Source organism: Egretta garzetta, unplaced genomic scaffold, assembly GCF_000687185.1.
Source record: "Egretta garzetta isolate BGI_Z169 unplaced genomic scaffold, ASM68718v1 scaffold5, whole genome shotgun sequence".
Classification (NCBI taxonomy): Eukaryota; Metazoa; Chordata; class Aves; order Pelecaniformes; family Ardeidae; genus Egretta; species Egretta garzetta.
In genome coordinates this window covers 3,810,794-3,828,450 of record NW_009259707.1, presented here as the reverse complement: position 1 = coordinate 3,828,450, position 17,657 = coordinate 3,810,794, and the positions used below count along the sequence as shown (strand labels likewise).

General features: G+C 41.5%; 1 protein-coding gene across 1 annotated transcript; it reads left to right on the top strand.

Moving 5' to 3' along the window:
* Positions 1 to 2,459: 2,459 nt before the first annotated feature.
* On the top strand, positions 2,460 to 15,986 carry LOC104126371 (interleukin 18 receptor accessory protein). Its single transcript, XM_035894415.1, has 10 exons — positions 2,460 to 2,583; positions 3,709 to 3,976; positions 4,079 to 4,253; positions 5,331 to 5,505; positions 7,743 to 7,811; positions 8,076 to 8,196; positions 10,013 to 10,167; positions 11,040 to 11,177; positions 14,839 to 15,009; positions 15,613 to 15,986. The coding sequence occupies exons 1-10, from the start codon at positions 2,460 to 2,462 to the stop codon at positions 15,984 to 15,986; spliced, it is 1,770 nt and encodes a 589-aa protein (XP_035750308.1).
* Positions 15,987 to 17,657: the final 1,671 nt, after the last annotated feature.

The window sequence follows — 17,657 nt, the reverse complement described above, 5'->3', positions numbered from 1 at the left end:
TTATACAGACTGCTAACCAAAGCTGTAACATTCATTAGATAACCCTCCCTTTCACACTTCTTCCCCGTTCGTGGTGACCTTTTGAGCTTGAAGAGGGCACTGTTAGCATGGAAGTAAACTGGAGAGCAGAGAGGTTATATGTCACTGGCATTATTAAATGCTTTGTGAGTGGTCATTTGATGTGGTTTTGCTACACGTAGCCTGTGTGTCCGTGATTACAAACACCTCCACTGCTTATCTTGTGTCAGGTCAGGCACTCCTCGTGTAGCTTCTGACGGCTTAACAAATTGAACTGAGTCACCAGAGAGGACCAGAGCTGTCACAGGAGAGGGGCTGGCCCGTTTTTCTGGGATCAAGGGAGAGGAGAGTGGGAAGGACGGAGAAGTAGATGAGACCTTCCCCTTTTGACAACAGTGACCCATTGCATCAGCTCACCTGCTCGAGGGACAGCAGCACTGAATCACACACAAGGCCCTTGGGTCCTGCTTGCTACTGGCACCAGAGTTGCCACGTGGGCTGGTGGGTGACATAACTCAAACCATCACCCTTTGTTTTCCACAGTATGAATAGGGACAGAGATGCAGCCCTAATGAATGCCTTGAGAGAGATCTTTATATAACTGTCATAAATCCAGATTCAAAAGAGTCAGGATCCATCAACCTTTTTGCAGTGGATAAGAAGTGTCTTCTTAAAGTCTAGCAGGGCTTTTGCCCAGTGCTGGTAGAAAACTCTGTCTTTTTATTCAGAATTACTGGCTTGGAGTTTCAGGATGATTTTAAAAGATGTATGGGGTGATGACAGTCGTCAGCAGCCAGCCTGTAACAAAGCACCAGGTTAGCTTAAGACAAATGAGTTAACCTACTCCATGTGACCTCTGAGCGTAAAAATAGATCATTCCGTTCACTTGCAAGGAATAGAGACGTGCTGAAGAGAATGGTGACTAAAGTACTCCTCTCTAAACAAAAGCTGCCTGAAAAAGTGCAGAGTGGGAGTTCTCTTCACCTCTCTTGCTAGCTTGGTGTGTACTGGATGCCTTCTTGCTGTCTGCCTGTAATGAGTCATGTCTGATTTGCATGAGGTGCCAACAGACAAGGGACTAGCCTTTGCCAGACCTTTGCTTTTTTTCCTCGGGATGACTCAGTGACTCTCTGGCAGCTGTGCAAATGCAGAGTCACTCTGTGGCCATATGAGCAAAGAAAAAAGCTCCTTGAGGTCTCCATTGCACGATGTGAACATCAGCAAAGCACATGGCGCTTATTCACTGAGATCCTGAATCAGGCACACCAGACATGTCAATCACAGGCGTTGGATATCTTCTTACTAAATACCCAAATTAAGCCATGGCTGTTGAATATGCATGCTTGACAGCCTGCCTTTCCTCTTGCCCTGTGGCTGAGAAGGCTGTGGGGGACAGGTCAAACCTCTTAGTAGAAGAGGCAAAACACTTCACACAGTAGGGTTTGGGGTTTCACCTTGGGCAGGATGCTGTAATATAGGGGTCTGGGTGCAGCTGTGTGCTTTGCGGACCTGCTCCCAAATCCCTCACACACCACGGAGCTGATACCTTATGACGGTGTGGATGATACCCTGTTCAGCAGATCTCTGCTAGGGTCATTCAAGCAGTGCACTTGTACACTGTGGTTCAGAAGTGAGGCCTGATGCTGCACATGCAGGTAAGTCATGGAGGAGAAGGGGTTTTTAGGTTGCTCTGCTGACCCTAGCGGACATCTTAGGGTATATCTGGTTTAGCTGGTAATAAAGCCCAACAAGAGCGTGTCTTCTGGGTGAAAGAGTTAGGACCAAAGACCTGGTGCCCATACAGTACATGCTTTGAAGGCTTTACTTCTGCATAGTTCTACTCTAGTCCCGTAGACTCAATGCCATCTGCAGCTGCAGCACGTCTTCAGATTTCGTTTAATACCAAAGGAATACAGTTTACACACTCTGGGCCTGTTGGTCTTCAAGATACAGCAGAGCTTCATGGATTTTGGTGCCAGTTATGCCTTTCTCAGTCTGTTGCTGATAGTTATCATTAGCCAAAGGCTGATTTTGTTATTTGGTATCTTATCTGTCATCTTAGAGGACAAATTCCTCTTCCAACAGCAACAGCTGCTGAAGGATCTGCATTTCCAATCCAGATGTGGAGTTCTGCATTGCTGTATGTATAACTAGGAATTCCATCTGTAGGCAGCTCTGTGCAAGATGTATTTAAAGAGACTGTTGCATGTTATTGAATATCACATTTATATATATAAATTTCATATTTATAATATCAGCATTTATGTGAAATAGAAAGATCAGGAAGAGTGCTGCAAACCCCATTTTTAAAAAGCACAATATCTAGGGAATACTGTCTGCTAAGTTTTATAGAGCTACATAATAAAATATGTAATTGCCTATCTATCTTGGAGTATTATTTAAAAAAAAAAAATCTGTTTTCCTCTTTTACAGAAAGCAAGATGGTTCTTAAAGAAAATGTCTCAGAATATCAACCAAAATTGATAAAGAAAACCATGCTCACTTTGTGCTGGATCCTAGCATTGTTTGTCAGCGGGGCAGAGGTTAGAGAGATTAACTTGCCAGGTAAGGGTCTTTTTTCATGAGGTTTGGTGTTTGTGGTGCTTTTCTGACAACTGAGAAAAGTGGATATGCCTTTTGCCATGCCTTCCTGAGTTTTTCCTGCACCTGCTCATGCTTGTGTCAGGCAAACAGCTGCTTCTAGCCTTAATGCAAGCCTTTTAAGTATTGGTAATACAGTTTACCCTAAATATGGTTCAAAATTCAGTTCCCTAACAAAAAGAAAAGTGCAAATGTGAAGGAGAATTTCTGAGAACTGAATGGAGCAAATGAATTGATTCTGTGACTCTTTGAAGTCTCCAGCAGCTGGTCCAAGCCTGTTAGGGGGACAAGGAAAAGAAAGGCGGGGTGAGACTGATATTTCAAAGTCTTCCACCCACACACTCTATCTGGAGGAGCTCGATCCAATTTGGTTTGCAGAGAGAAGCTGAAACTGCAAAAAGTCTCCCAGGTGGGCAGGCAAGGAACTGAAGATTTCATGCCCTCCCTTCAGCTGAAGTGAAATCCTGCCACATTTTCAAGGGTTACCACATCCTGCCTGGCAGGAGGGGTTACGCAGCAAGGTCAGTCAGCCTTTAGAGAATTCGGGGTTGGGATGGGTGACCACAGCTTTCAGAAACCAAAAAATTGTTTCATTTTAGTGACAGTAACTGAAACATAAGAGGGGAAAGATTTGAAAGCAGTGAGAATAATGCTTGTCAGCCTTACCCTAAACAGGGAGTGTGGTGGTCAGGCTCTGCTTCTTCAGGTTTCTCTCAGTCCCTTCTCCATTAATATGAGGAGAGCTAGAAGACCTGCATCTGCTTTTCTACAAAGTTGAGGTTTAACAGGTTAGCACCCAAGCGGAAATCCTCAGTTCACTAAAAATCTTAAGCTATTTTCACATTAGGCTTTTGAAAAAGGCCTAATAAACCTTTGGGAACCTTTGAATAAACTTTTGAGAACATTGGCAAATTCCATGTTTAAGGAAATCAATTCTTTATTAGCCCAGCATCCGGTCACATAAAAAATGATTTGATATCAGGAAAGGTTAACTTGTATTTTTTGTAGTATTCCTAATTATTCCTTTTAAAACACAATGACTGTGAGTTCTTTCAGGTGGTACTGATATCTTATTGTCCTGCTTTTCAGGATGTTCCCACGCTGAACCTCAAATATGGTATCGTGCAATTAGTGATGAAGAGTTTGTTTTACAATGTGCTTTACCAGATAGAGATGCTACCCGCATTTATAACAACTCATTTCTAAAACAACATAAGGTGAAGTGGTTCTGGCATCAGAAAGATAAAGAGCCACTGAAGGCTATCAAGGAAAGCTCTAATCCTGCTCTCCAAGGGGATGCACTTTGGTTTAAACCAGTAAGGGACAGTGCTTCTGGAGTGTACATCTGTATGATATGGTATGTAATGGAGCAAAAGGCTTGTATTTGTATACAAGAATTAATTGTTTTGTTTTGTTTCGTGTATTAAATGTTTAACTTTTTTTCCCCTGCATCGCTCAGGGAAAAAATCCCATGTCTCAAAATTGTTTTGGAGGTTCAAACAAAGGCGGTGGCAAAATGTTCAGGTTATGACACAACTACGCTGTATCTTCTTGCTGGCAATGGAAATTCAATAACTTGTCCTGGGACAAAATGCTACAGCCATTTAAAAAAAACAGAGGTAAAATGGTACAAGGTAAGTGTCACTCTCTTGAGCGTTCAGAAAAGCTCAGTGGAAGTATAGCTTTAGGTCTAGTGAATGCTCATGTGCCAAAGGTTCTTGAACTCTTCTTTGGCAGAGAATGCAGCCTGAGAATTTCAACCCCAAAGTAGAATCTTGAATTGCTATAGATCAAGTCTGTAAGTAAGTGTTTTGAAGAAATTTGCCACACCCAAAACATTATTCCATGAAATAGAAGCCTAGAAATGCTTTCTCTTCAGCCAAGAAATTGAAGTAATTGAGAATCAAAATAGGTTCTTTACAAAACTGACATATGATTGAAATTTAACATTTGAAGTTTTGTTTTGACAATCTAAATTCTGAAAATATCGAATATACTAAAGAAAAAGTGGCTTTGTTAGAAACAAGATTCTTTTACGATTAATGTTTCAAATTGTTCTTTCAAAGACTCCTTTTTTTAATCAAACACTATTCCACTGAAGCATTATTGACTTGCTCTTTTTCAAATGACCTCTAAAAAACTTGCAAGCTAAAATTTATTCCTGTTGTGTTTGTAAGGATTGTAATATACCATCTAAACCTGTATAAATGAGCAAATCAAAATGACTGAGATTTCAATTGTGTGGTTTATTACCTGGTATTATTTACATTATTTATTCCATCAAGTAGAATTACGATCTAGTCAAAGTTACTCTTAATTTACTTTCAAACTTTGAATGGGGTATATCTTTACTACATCTTGATCTGAAGCCCACTAAATTTGGGGGCATTCTTTCCATTTTATGTTAGTGGTTTTTTTCAGGAATTTGATTTGAGGAAAATTCTTAATGGTCTTAAAATAAATATAAAAATTAAAACTAATTTTTTAAAAAGACAGTGCTATTGACATACTACAGACCACAATTTTTTAATACAACTGGAAAATGTCCTCAGACTCTTAATGAATCTTTTTTTGAGCTTCAGTGGAGTTTGGCTTAGCCCTAATGCCATGGCAAAAGCAAAATATCAAAATGTCTTAAAATATAATTTTATAACAGAAACAACAGCAAAACAAGGACTTCTAATTCCATGTTAATCTTTTCTTTTCATTAGGATGGTCATCAGATAAAACATAGGAAAAGCAGACAAAGCCTAAAGCTTAAGCATAATGAAATCTACTTGAATCCAACCTATGACAAAGATGCTGGAATATATGTGTGTGATTATACTCTGTATGACAACACTACCAAGTGGACAATGAGAACAGCAGTAAAAGTAGACGTCATTGGTGAGTAATATAAGAACTCAGAATAAAATACCCCAAGTAAAGTATGTTTTCTCTATTGTCTCCTACCCTATTTATGTCTTTTGTTCAGGCTCTTGCTCTGAAAAACCCATAAAATTAATTAGCTACACAATCATTAAAATGTTTTTCCAAATATTCTGAGGACATCTTGGGACATTGACTAAAACCTTTGATGTTCAGTAATAACACGTAGCATACAATGCCATAATTTTCAAGATCTAATTCTGCCTTGGATTTATTGCAGTTCCTAACAGTGGGGATTGAATCTAGAAAAGGATTTAGATCTCTTGATCTGGGAGTAGAATTCATGAAACTCCAACTGGTGTCAATGTTCTCCATGTATTTTATGGGGAGTCTTAGGAAGATATTTGCATACTAGGAAGAAGGAGAGCTAAATCTGCATGGGAAACATGGACAAAAGCAATGTATCTCAATCCTACCTCTGTCCTTGAAGTAGAGGCTTATGTGAAAGTAGGAGTTAGATAAAAAATCATTCCTTGTGGCAGGGATGAGACCTTAATTTTTTTTCACTTGACAATGATGAGGAAGGTGATGTTGGTGGGATCACTGCCCATCTTCCACATAAATTTTTAACAGCAGAGGAAACAGGAGGCGTATGAGCAATCTAACAAACAAGCCATTTGTTGTTGCATGTGCTGTTTGGGGGAAAGCATCACTGCCTGCATCACTGTTCTTTTAGGCTTTGTATGGATTACTAAATAAAACTGGCCAGAACACTATGGCACAGTGATATCGCACGGCCTTATATTCTCCTTCAAATCACGGTGACTTTTTCTACAGTATTTACTGTCCTCTTCTGCCCTTCAGGCAAAGCCCGGGTATTGCCTGGCAGAGTGCTGTTGGACAATGTCAACACTGTGCAAGGGAGCATACTCGCAGCTCAGGATCAGGAACGAGGGAGACTGTTTAGTTTGCTAAAAGAGAGATGTGGTTATGCTTTTCTCCAGATATCTGTGGTTGAGTGCCATAAGACACTCTCGTCAGATGCTCCAGTCAACCACAGGTCCCAGAGGAAAGCACAGCTGCATCTCTTTTAGACCCTGAGCTGGGTGGGCCCAGTACAGCTGTTTCTGTGTGACAATAGCACAGGATCTATTCCCAGCATCCTGGTGGTAAGTGGGCCACTCAGTGGAAGGGAGAACAAGATTTAGGGAGTGAAAGAAAGGTGTCAGGTGAGGCAACCTGGTTCTATGGTCTAGTGAGGACAGCACTCCTCTGAAATAGCTGTTCCCTTGTTTGCAGATGTTCGATGCATTTGGTACTAAGAAGTCATGGGAAAAATATATACCCCCCATCAGGACAGGGCCTGGAAACCACGCCTCACCAACTTTTGAGACCTCTATGTACTGGATTGCAAAGTCTGGTGCTCTTTCACTCTTCTCTCTGGCTATATTCTCACAATATTTTACAAGGAGGGATGGACTAGCTCTGCTTTTATTCTGATCTGGCTGAACCCGAGCCAACACACCGCGCTTCTCTGTTCTTTTCCCTCACTTCACAGCACAGCCAGAAAAATGCTTTAGAGGTGCCATATACATGTGTACTCCCCCATGAATATTGCATGCATTTCTCTGCTGTGGCTTGGTTAAAAAAAAAAAAAGTGTCGTGTGGCACCATTTCCTGCAGTATGGGACTTTCCTAGAATATCAGAGCTGTGGGGTTTAGCCCTTTGGGCTGTTTTTCCGGAGCCTGGGTAGCTTAGTAGATTGTTCAAACCGTGGGTGTCATTATCTGTGCGTTTTGGCAGCCCTTGTTTTGAAAAAAAAAAAAAAAAGATGGCTATTTTAACGCAAGTAGTGGTGCTTGTGAATGAGGTGTGTGTGCTGTATGTGTGCTTATGGGGCTTGGCAGGGAACTGGTATGAGGATTGGGTCCTTCAGGGGGTTTTACAAGAGGGGGCCCTAATTTCTCCATCCTAAATAACCTTCAGTGCAGGCTAGATGCTGAGCTCTTCAGCTCATGTAGGATGGCAATGCCTCAGAGTAACTGAGATAGCAGGTTTTTAAGTAGCTACGTACATTTTGTGGTCAAAACTCTGTGCACTCTCAGACACCTCAACAACTGTAAATCATCCCCTTGGATTGAGGTGTCTAAATTCCTCCTAACATTTGGAAAAGAAAATTCTGTAAGATATTTTCTCTGGTCTTCTGCACTGATGGTAACATTCTAGTTATTAACAGTATGCCTGTTAATTGCAGCAAAGAACACTATCCATCCACCAAACTTCTTGTATCCCAATGGTGTGGTGATCCTCGAAGCAGAGCTTGGTAAGTTTCAATTCCTCATCTGTGGATGAAAGTGAAAGAAAATGTTTAAATGAGGTATTGATAGATAATGACAGATCTTGATAAAGCAAAACAGCTTTGCTTTCTAGGAGTATGAGAATTTTATATAAAATGTATTTTTTTCCTTGATATATATCTTTGTGGATATTAAAGGAAGCATCATGTGTTATACAGATCCCAGGCTATTTAAGAGAAAAATATTCTGGTGACCTCCATGCATGGTTTTCCTGTGTCAATTTCTTCCAGGAAAGCCTCTTGAATTGGAATGTCGTGTACAGTTTGGGTTTGAAAGAGTTTCTCCGATGAGGGTAACATGGAAAAGAAACAACAAAGAAAATATAAATGAGAAATTGAGTCAGGAAACAAGGTAAGAAAAAAAACAGTAGTCTGGTTACTACTGCAGTCAGCAAGTGTAAAAATCCTTTTACAACAGCTTTACTGAATACATTCTACTGAAGGAAACTCAGAAGGCTCTGTTCTTCAACATATCAACGTGTATGTCCATGAGCATGTGGCAGGCACGTGCACTTCTCATACAGAAGTACCTATGATGGCCATAAAGTCAAGAACTCAAACTTTCTGCACAGTCTTAACTCTTCCTAAAGCTTTAGCTCACAGACAGCTTCAACATGAATGGTGCTTGGCTGCCTGTGCCTGCGTCAGCTGTTTCCAAATGTTTCCTCTGTTGTGCCTTGCTAGCAACTCAATCTGTCCTTGGAAGCTGTCTCTGAGTGGGGAATGAACCAGACCAATAAAACAATACTGTGGGCTTTGAAAGGAGTTTGGGTGCCTCAGACGTTGGGGTGTGTTTATTGAGTCAGTCTGAGGACCTGCAGCACTGACTTTCAGGAGTCTTCTCTGGAGAGAATTAACAGGACCCTGCAGAGAAGCAACGTGTGGGGGATAGGTTTCCTGTGACTTGGGGACAACCCAAATAGTCCCCACCTGTCCTTCCCTGTCTCATTTACTTAGGCAGCATCCAACTGGGGCAAGAAACATAGTAGAGGCCACGCAGACAAGCGTGTCTTTCACTACACAGCCCTGAGTCATCTCTATGGGAAAACTTTTCTGTACACTGGGGGAAGCAAAAGCCCTGCTGTCGCTGCTAAAATCGAATTCTTAATAGGAATCATATGGGGAAAAAATAACAAATGGTGGCATCACACATACACTTGCACACACACACACTCACTCATCAGATCATAGAATCGTTTAGGTTGGAAAAGACCATCAAGATCATCAAGTCCAACCATTAGCCTAACCCTGCCATCCCACCACTAAACCATGTCCCTAGACATAGCTTGTAAATTGGATTTTCCTAACTTCTGAATGTTTAGCTTTGTAATGTTGTTCTTACCAAGTTTTTAGCTTTTTGCATGCATACAATTTCTGCTTGTTTATTTTTTTTTAAAACCCAAATAAATAAAACATTCCCAACAGACTTTCAGTACAGGTTGAATCCTTGCCCATGCTCACGCCTGTCTATCTTGAGTTAGCAGAGGTAGGGCCATGGTAGATGTCATTTTGCAGGGGCATGATGTGGGGCGCTTTCGATATCACCCAGAGCTGCCTGTAACTTGTAGCTTTCAAAGAGAAATGCTGAGACTCAGAAACCCTGAGTATTCTCGAGTGGTTGCAGACACAGACCTGTTCCCTGCAACCCTCGTTCAGCCCCGAGTGGGTTCCTCTGTTACCTCTTCATTTCCTGTGCTTCCGTGCCTTATACCTGTCTTATTCTGTTTGCCTACCCTGCCCTTGGGCTTTTTACCCCTGTGCAAGAGGCTGTGCTGCTCAGTCTTTTTGCCCAGCTAGTCCTCTCTTAGGGCTCCTTTTTGAAGTTTCATTTCCCTGCATTTTCCCTGAGGGAATTTTTTACATCTTAGAAAAACACAATCTTCTAGAAGTCAAAGGGGGCTATAATACTTAAAACTAGGCAAGTGCTTAAGTATTTTGCTGAGTTGATGAACTGAGAATAAACCTTTCAGTCTGCAGACCTTTGATGTTAGCATTTTCTTACAATGTAAAAATCAAATGGAAGTTCCAAACCAGAATATTGCACACTGTTAGAAGTTCAAGCTGAATGTTAAGAAGTTGCAAGCTCCTCTTTCTTTGTATTTAAGAGATTTGGAGATTGTGTGAACAGCAAAGGTATAATGCAAATGTGTTGTTTTTTTTCTCTTTAGTGTTTATCTAAAAGGTTTGAAGGGGCACACACTTCTTCATGTTGCAAAACTGAAAGAAGTTACCGAAAGTGACCTCAGAAGCAACTTCACGTGCTTTGCTGAGAATTCGGTGGGGAATGCCACCGCTGTGATCCAGCTGAAAAGAAAGCAGAGAGGTAAAACTATCAATGGATGACTGTTTGCCCTTGAAGACACGTTTTGATTTACTCGCTGCTGCAAATTCATTCCCCATGGACACTGGCTTTTTAGCCAGCTGCAGAAGTTGCTTGAAGCTGGATGTGAAAAGTTTGATTTGTCAGATGTCTAGGAAGGCACATTATTCTGAGGGACACTCAGAAGGACAGGGGTATCTGGGACTGAGTGCAGGCAGGTGGGCTGGAGAGTGGAAGCTGGGGAGTACCTGGGAGGAAGAAGAGGAGAGTAGCATCTCTGAACCTTAATAGGCAATCTAGTAAACTAAAGCAGAGTGGCTGCTGAAAGCAATAGCATTCCTTGATTTTCGTGGGACAGTTCTGTTTGTTTCCCCAGTCCTTAGCAGGTATGTTTCTGAGAAGTTACCGTAACTGATATGAATGTGCCAGCCTTTCAAGCAAAGGCCAAAACCAGAATCAGTGTGGAAATTAAACTGTTGAACCATAGTTCACAGCGGAGATTCATCACTGGAGTGGCACAGGAAGTCTCCAGCAGGGCACTGTGCGCAGCTTTGCGTGTTCTGATGTGACTTTTCCATCTCAAGCGATGACTACTTTCAGTCCTGTTGAGCGTGCCACAGACCAGTTTCTCTGTGCCTTCCATCACAGATTGGCTTTTCGAGGAGATACCATTCAAACAAAGTCCCTGATGGTAGACTGAAACTCTGTGTTGAGGTTTGCAGCTAAGTGAGTTCCTGACTTCCCTAGAGTTTGCCAGCTGGGCAAGAATGAAGATTGTGAGGTGGTTTGCCCCCATTTTTGGACTGAGTTTTTCATCTATGTGCCAACATTATTTTGGAAAGCCTGAGTTATGATAGACCCTTTTCTTTCTACAGTGTTTCTCTTACATGTACTGTGCAGTGTCATTTCTACTCTATTTGCATTCCTTTTGTGCACTGCCTTTATTTACCAGCACTGGATTGAAATAGTGCTGATGTACCGAAGTTATCTGGTCCACAATGAAACTACAGGAGGTAAGGAACATTGTATAATATTAATTTTCGCCAGTTTTTCTACTGCCTTTTGCCATGTGGGTTAATCCAATGTCAATTAACCATTTAATTAAATGCTCTTATTGACCCTGTTCTCTTTGAGCTGATACAAAGGCTATTAAAGCTAGCAAGATTCTCAGTGGATGCAGATGGAAAAAAAGCCAGGAAGCATAGAGGAAATATCTAACACCAACTGAAATGCCACAGTTAACCTTTTACAAGATCCCTAATTTACCCATGGAAAATTAGAGTAGGAAGTTGAATTTTGGCAGTCCCTTTGCTGGGAATAATAGAGCATCTCCAACATTTTGACCTCATTCTCCCAAAGTGTTCAACAGAACCTGTGGACAAGAATCAAATGTCCTTGCAGAACTAAGTGAATGACTCCAGAGTCTACTGTATTTTTCACCTGAAGCCAAATAATTTCTCAGAACAATAAACAAAGGAGAGAAATAAGATGATATAGGGCACCAACTAAGAAGTGTATTTTTGGGAAATATTAATATTTCCTTTCTAAAAATTATGGTGACCATCTTGATATTTACACCAGAGTGATCAGCTTCCAATATTTCAAATCCTCATAGTAGCATTGCCCCATCATCTCAGCTAAAAGGGGCCTCCAACATAGTAGGCAGTGTAAAAATGTATCAGAAATGGCAGTGCCTACTTCAAAGAATCTAACATACAATTTTCTTACATGGGTTGAAAGAAATCTGATAGTATGTGCCCAAGGAAATTTTTCTAAAAATTCTTCAATCTTGATGCAGCTTGAGATACAGGTGTCTGAGTTTGCTTTTGTGTTTGCATGTGTATATATGTAGATTATAAGTGTGAAATAACTGTATCTAGAGATCCATAAATACATATGCAATGAGACAATTAACTACCTTTTGGAAAGTATTTCTGTGGGCCCTAAGGCAGCTGGCAAAAGCGATTTGGGAAATCACTCAAAATTTCCCCTCTATTTGGTAACAAATTGATTTAAGAACCTCTGGAAAGTCCCTTAGAGCTCACCCTGTATGTCAGTAGGACAGAGACAGAACTGCCAAGATTTGTGCATTGAAGTCGAAGACACCATTAGGTTCCACCGTGGCAGCCTCTGTCCTGCTCCCTGACTCACGTACCACATTCACCCAGCACCATTTGCAGCATGGGGCCATGGAGTGTACAGACCAATAATGCCTACCCAGATAGTTTTCTGCCTAGGGTGACTGGCCATAAAATGTGTTCTCACCTGCAGGATTATGTCCTTCTCACTTCATGTGAGTGCATATCAAGTCACCTGAGGTCTGAAAGGGCTTGCTCATAGAGCAGCAAAGCAGCAATTATGGCTTAATTTTGCCATTTCTTCCTTTCCATCGTTTCTTCTTTTCCATTGCTCTTAGCCTCTTCTCCCATCACTGTGTGCTTCAGAGAAGAATCTGCCTCCATCCTCTCTGTACCCTCCCATCTGGTAGCTGAAGACAGCAGTGAGGTTGTCTTTTTCCTCATGCCTCTCTAACCCTTCTTAACGAATTCAGATATAGCTCTTAAAAATACTGTCTTCTTCCACAAGGAGAAAGCAACGCTGAATCTGTCACACTAACATTTACAGATCACGTATGCAGTCTCTTTGCTTAACTTGGGCATTCTTCGTTTCCTACCCTTTGGGCATCTTAAATGTTTGTGCCAAAATTCCTCAGGTTATAACTGTCCTGTACAACTCTAAGGGGGAAAAAAACTCCTAGTGGTGCTTACTGTGTATGTGTTTTTAACTTGCTAACATAATAGTAGTATTATAAAGGAAAACGGTTACGTATTTATTAATGGTCATTGTCTCATAAGATTGCAGTGACCTCTGTGGGTGAAATGAGGAATAGCTAGCTTGTAGTGCAATTTATGGTCTGTTTTCAAAGGAGCTTTGATTCAGGGTGTAGTTGAAGTTTGGCTAAACTGATCTAGTAACCTGCTGCTGCACCTTCAAGTCCCACACTAGGCCTGCGTGTCTGCTGTTGGTGATTCACTCTTGTGGGCCTAAATAGGCTCAACTTGGCAGAAAAACAACTCAGTAAAAGACAGTGAGTACCTAGCAAAGTGAATCAGCTTCCTCCGTTACCACAAGAGCTACAGCACCAGTAGAAGGAAGTGGTGGAAGTGTGTGGCCAGGAGCAGAGGGGAGGAGCGGAGACGTGATGTGTGTTGTTTAATCATATCCTTGGCCTCTAAGCCTAATCTGCACACCTATGTTTTGTTTTGATTCCATACCTTCTGCTACGTGCTGGTTTTGAATGTAGCTGTTCACCCCCCCGCCCCAGCTCATGCATGTCATTAGTTTTCCATGCGTATTTCCTTTGCTCCCTGGAATCCATATGGGCTCTTTTAGATCATGCAGGAACCTCATGGATCTAGCTCAGGGTTGTGATCCTAATCTTAGATCTAGCGATAGAAATCTGGAGGTTAACACTGAGGCACGGGGTGATACTGAACACCATTACTTAGGTGTCCATGCCGGAGGTAGGTGTCTCAGTTCCCATGCCATGGAGATGTAGTCAATATGGTGAAATCTAGAGAGTGTCTCAGCTTGCCCTGCAGCAGCACCTTGCAGGACAACTCTGCACTAAACAGCTGAATTCCTTTCTGGGTTATATTAACTGTATTGACATACGATACAGCTCAGCTGATTGAACATCGGAGTCTGATGTCATTTGTACTGCCTGAAGATGGCCTGCCATTCCAAAAGATTTGAGTCTCCAATAGTTCCCCTGTCAAAGTTGGCAGTCCTGTCAACCTTAGGATGCCTTAAATGGCATCAAGCAACTACATATGGGGGACTGGACTGAGTCCACTGTGCCTGTTGCTTTCACCAGCAATTCCTTTTGTTTTCCTTCCTCCTCCCTCAAGCGTAGTTCAAATTTTATTTAGCAAACAGAAAAAAACTTGTTTCTAGTTAGAATGGGCCTAACTCAGGTCATTGGTACCAGCGTGTTTCAAATCTGAGAAAAGTTCTTTATATATTTTTCATCTGCACCTCAGAAACATATTCTTTTAACACGACTGAAATAAAGTTCAGGAACTGGTCGGTACTCAGCGTCTGTACTGATATTTGGATCAGACTTGGGCTTTGCTCCTTGCACCAGATTCTATGAATACAAACATAGCAGTGTGTGAAAATAGCACACCTTTTGCAAGCAACTGATATATAAGAACATTGTTCCTTTAAAATTTGTCATATTTTCAAAGTAGTTTGTGCGTTGATGAGTATATTTGGAATCAGTGTTGGGGCAAAAGTGAGAAAAGATTGGGAATTATTCCCTACAACATGGATTTTGCCTGGCAGGGATCAGAACTTCCACTGGTGAAAACTGGACCATGTTTGTGAAAACGCAGAAAAATGCCTGATTTCAAATTCCTTGCACTAGTCACCTGTAGCTTCCTCATTTGCTTTGGTAGTGGTGTATGTCTACAAAATTTGCAAGAGAGTGAGGAGTAAGGGTTGGCTTTGGAGAACTGGATGGCTGTACTTCATGAGCAGGCGATAATTTTAGGTTTGTGTTGTGACTACTTAAATAGATACAAATGGAAACTGAGCATTAAGAAAGAAACTGAATGCTTCAGACAGACTTGTTAATGTAGACACTGTTACTTATTTATTTATTTATTTTAGATGGCAAAGAATTTGATGCATTTGTATCCTATGCAAAACTAGACTCTTCCAAAAGTGACTCTACTTTAATTAGTGAGGAAAAATTTGCCCTGGAGCTTCTTCCAGACATGCTGGAAAATAAATATGGATACAAGTTATGCATTCTTGAAAGAGATATTCTTCCAGGAGGAGGTAAGGTCCCTGTGGATGGTAGAAAATCTTCAGTTCTTTATAAAATTGTTTTTCACTTTCCAAAAAAACCTTATGAACTGGAGTTTCTGCTCAAATGTCATTGTGTTTTGATCTTTATCTCTGGCCCCTGCCCCTGAGGCACACACATGTCTGAGTGTGGTCACTGGGGAGCTACTTGGCTGAAACAAAGCTTCTTGCCCAAGAATTTATTTGCAAGCAGACTCCATTCCCTGAAAAAAAGACCCCAGATATTTCAGTAGTTACTTTCTGAGCAACTTTATTCAGTGCTACCTGCAGTAATTAGAAAACCCTCAGTACCTGTTCCTGGGAGAGATAAAGACAAGTCCAAGCATCCCTTGAGACCCTCTTTGTGCTGAGGTCTCAGCTGTGCCCTCCACCTCCTGAGCAGCAAGTTGTGTTCTCCAGGCTGCATAAGAATGGCTGTGGTACCCTCTGACAGCAAACACATTTCTTGGAGTTATGAGATTGCCCAGCATCCCTATTTCTGGTTTGCCTGTTTCTGGGGTTTAGCTGTTGATAAAGGAACTGATGAGATAACAAGTCCATTACAGAATGCAGTAACAACCGCTGTTTCTTCTCCAGCATACACAGATGAAGTTGTTGCAGCTATTAAACAAAGCAGACGAGCAATAATTATTTTGAGCCAAGCCTACATCAGCGGACCAAGCATCTTTGAACTGCAGGCAGCAGTGAACTGCGCGTTGGAAGACAAAAAGATCAAACTGGTGTTAATAAAGTTCCAGGCTTTCCAAGAGCCAGAGACTTTGCCTCCAGTAGTGAAGAAGGCTCTTCGGATTTTACCAGTCGTTACCTGGAAACCTTCTATTTCTGCTGGTCCAAACAAGAAGTTCTGGAAGTACATGCATTACCACATGCCAGTGAAAACTACTAAGATGTTGAGAAATTGCAGCCTGAAGGGCTTTTTCCAAAGGTTATTCAGTCTGGTATACCGATAGCAGAAATTTCACAGACAGCAGGCTCAGGAATGGTGACGTGTTTGTAAAAGACCTTTTCTACATTGGCTGACCACTGTGGGACTGTCACTGCGGGCAGCACTAGCTGGCTCCAAAACAGTGAGAAGGACTGCAGTGTGACAGTGCTGCAGCCCACAGTAAAACCGAGTGGCACTGCACACAACTGTAAATGTGAGCTATCTTTCATAAATTATTATTTTATTATTTTTTAAATTATATTTATCACATTCTTTTGCTATGATGTTGAGACATATGTGTGAATGTTTTATACTTTGTACTGTATTTCTTCTGGAATACTTTTATACTTGTTTTCTAGAAAAAAAAGGTTTTAAAAGGCAACTCCAGAGGAAGCTTTCAGTTTAATTTTCCTGTGTGGTCCAGTGGGACACATCCAAACTCTTTAAATGAGTTGCCTCCTCCTGTGGGAGTACCAAGGCAGAAAAGTTCTGGGAGACTGCCACAACTGGGTGGGCTGAAGGTGTTGAGAAAAGGAGCACTTGTGTCAGGGCTGATCCCAGGTATCTCCATCCTTCCTGCAATGGGAGAAAGCATTCCTACCAGTTGTGAAACATTTCATGCTCGGAGACATCTGCACGCTACTGATCCTGTCTGGTGCTGGTCTCTCATGGGTCCCACTGAACCTGTTGGTATTACGGGTGTGTCGCAGTTGTAAATCAAAGTCCTAGTTGTCGCGGCTAGTAGACTTCCAGGGACTCTGAAGTTTTTCCCTTGCATTCCTCTGGCTGCTAACTTTCCAGGGTTCATATCATTCACCCTCAAGGCAGTTTGCAGACTGCATGTGTACAGCTGTAGCTAAGTGAAATGCAATGGTTAGCATTAAGAAAATCTGAGTAGCAGAGCCACTGATCTGGTGTTCTGCCGACTTCATTTGGCCTTCAAGTTAATGAAATCTTGTTTTATAATGCTAATCAAATAGCTCATCCATCAGATTCCTTGTTGGAAATGGACTTCAATAAATACTGCTGTTAACAGGACCAGTATACTGAAAAAAGAACAACTCCTTTGCAAGCAGGCTGAGTATTATCTACCTAATTTTGTATTGGGTTCAAAGTCTTCAGTGGGACGGCTGGTGGTGATGCTGTGAGGCAGAAGCAGAAGATAGTATCTTGTGTAGAAACAACATTGAACAACATCACTGGCTGTGCCAGAGAAAGGTTTATTACTGCAGTTGCACCTGCATTGGGGTTTACGTTCAAATGGCAATAAGGTTTTGAAGCAAATTTCCCAATTGTCACCACTTGTTGCCTTTTGCTTTGCACTGCGGAGCATCTCAGAGCACACACACTGGAGTCCTAATGTAGGGGTGGCCCGGCAGTCTGTGAGATTCAGCACTGTTTTCCAACACGACCAGATCTGTGGGTAATTTGAATAATTTGTCAGTAAATCAAATTTACTCACTTTGAATATATGTAATACAGGCTTTAGCAGCTTCTAATCAACATTACTATGTTTGCACACTTTGTTATCCCAACGCAGTATTTTTGGAGGAGAGAAGAGGCTGACCTTTTAAAAAAAGCTTCCATAACGGTGAATGTCTTGTTGGAGGAGGATAATTTGGTTGTCTGATAAATGCCTTGCTGCCACGAGTAAAACGATTGTTAGATACAAGACAACTCAACATCCAGTTTTAGG

Coding starts and splice junctions, on each gene's coding strand:
- LOC104126371 (XM_035894415.1), top strand. CDS start 2,460: ATGGTTCTTAAAGAAAATGTCTCAGAATATCAACCAAAATTGATAAAG. Junction 5,506..7,742: donor AGTAAAAGTAGACGTCATTG/GTGAGTAATATA, acceptor TGTTAATTGCAG/CAAAGAACACTATCCATCCA. Junction 11,178..14,838: donor CCACAATGAAACTACAGGAG/GTAAGGAACATT, acceptor TATTTATTTTAG/ATGGCAAAGAATTTGATGCA.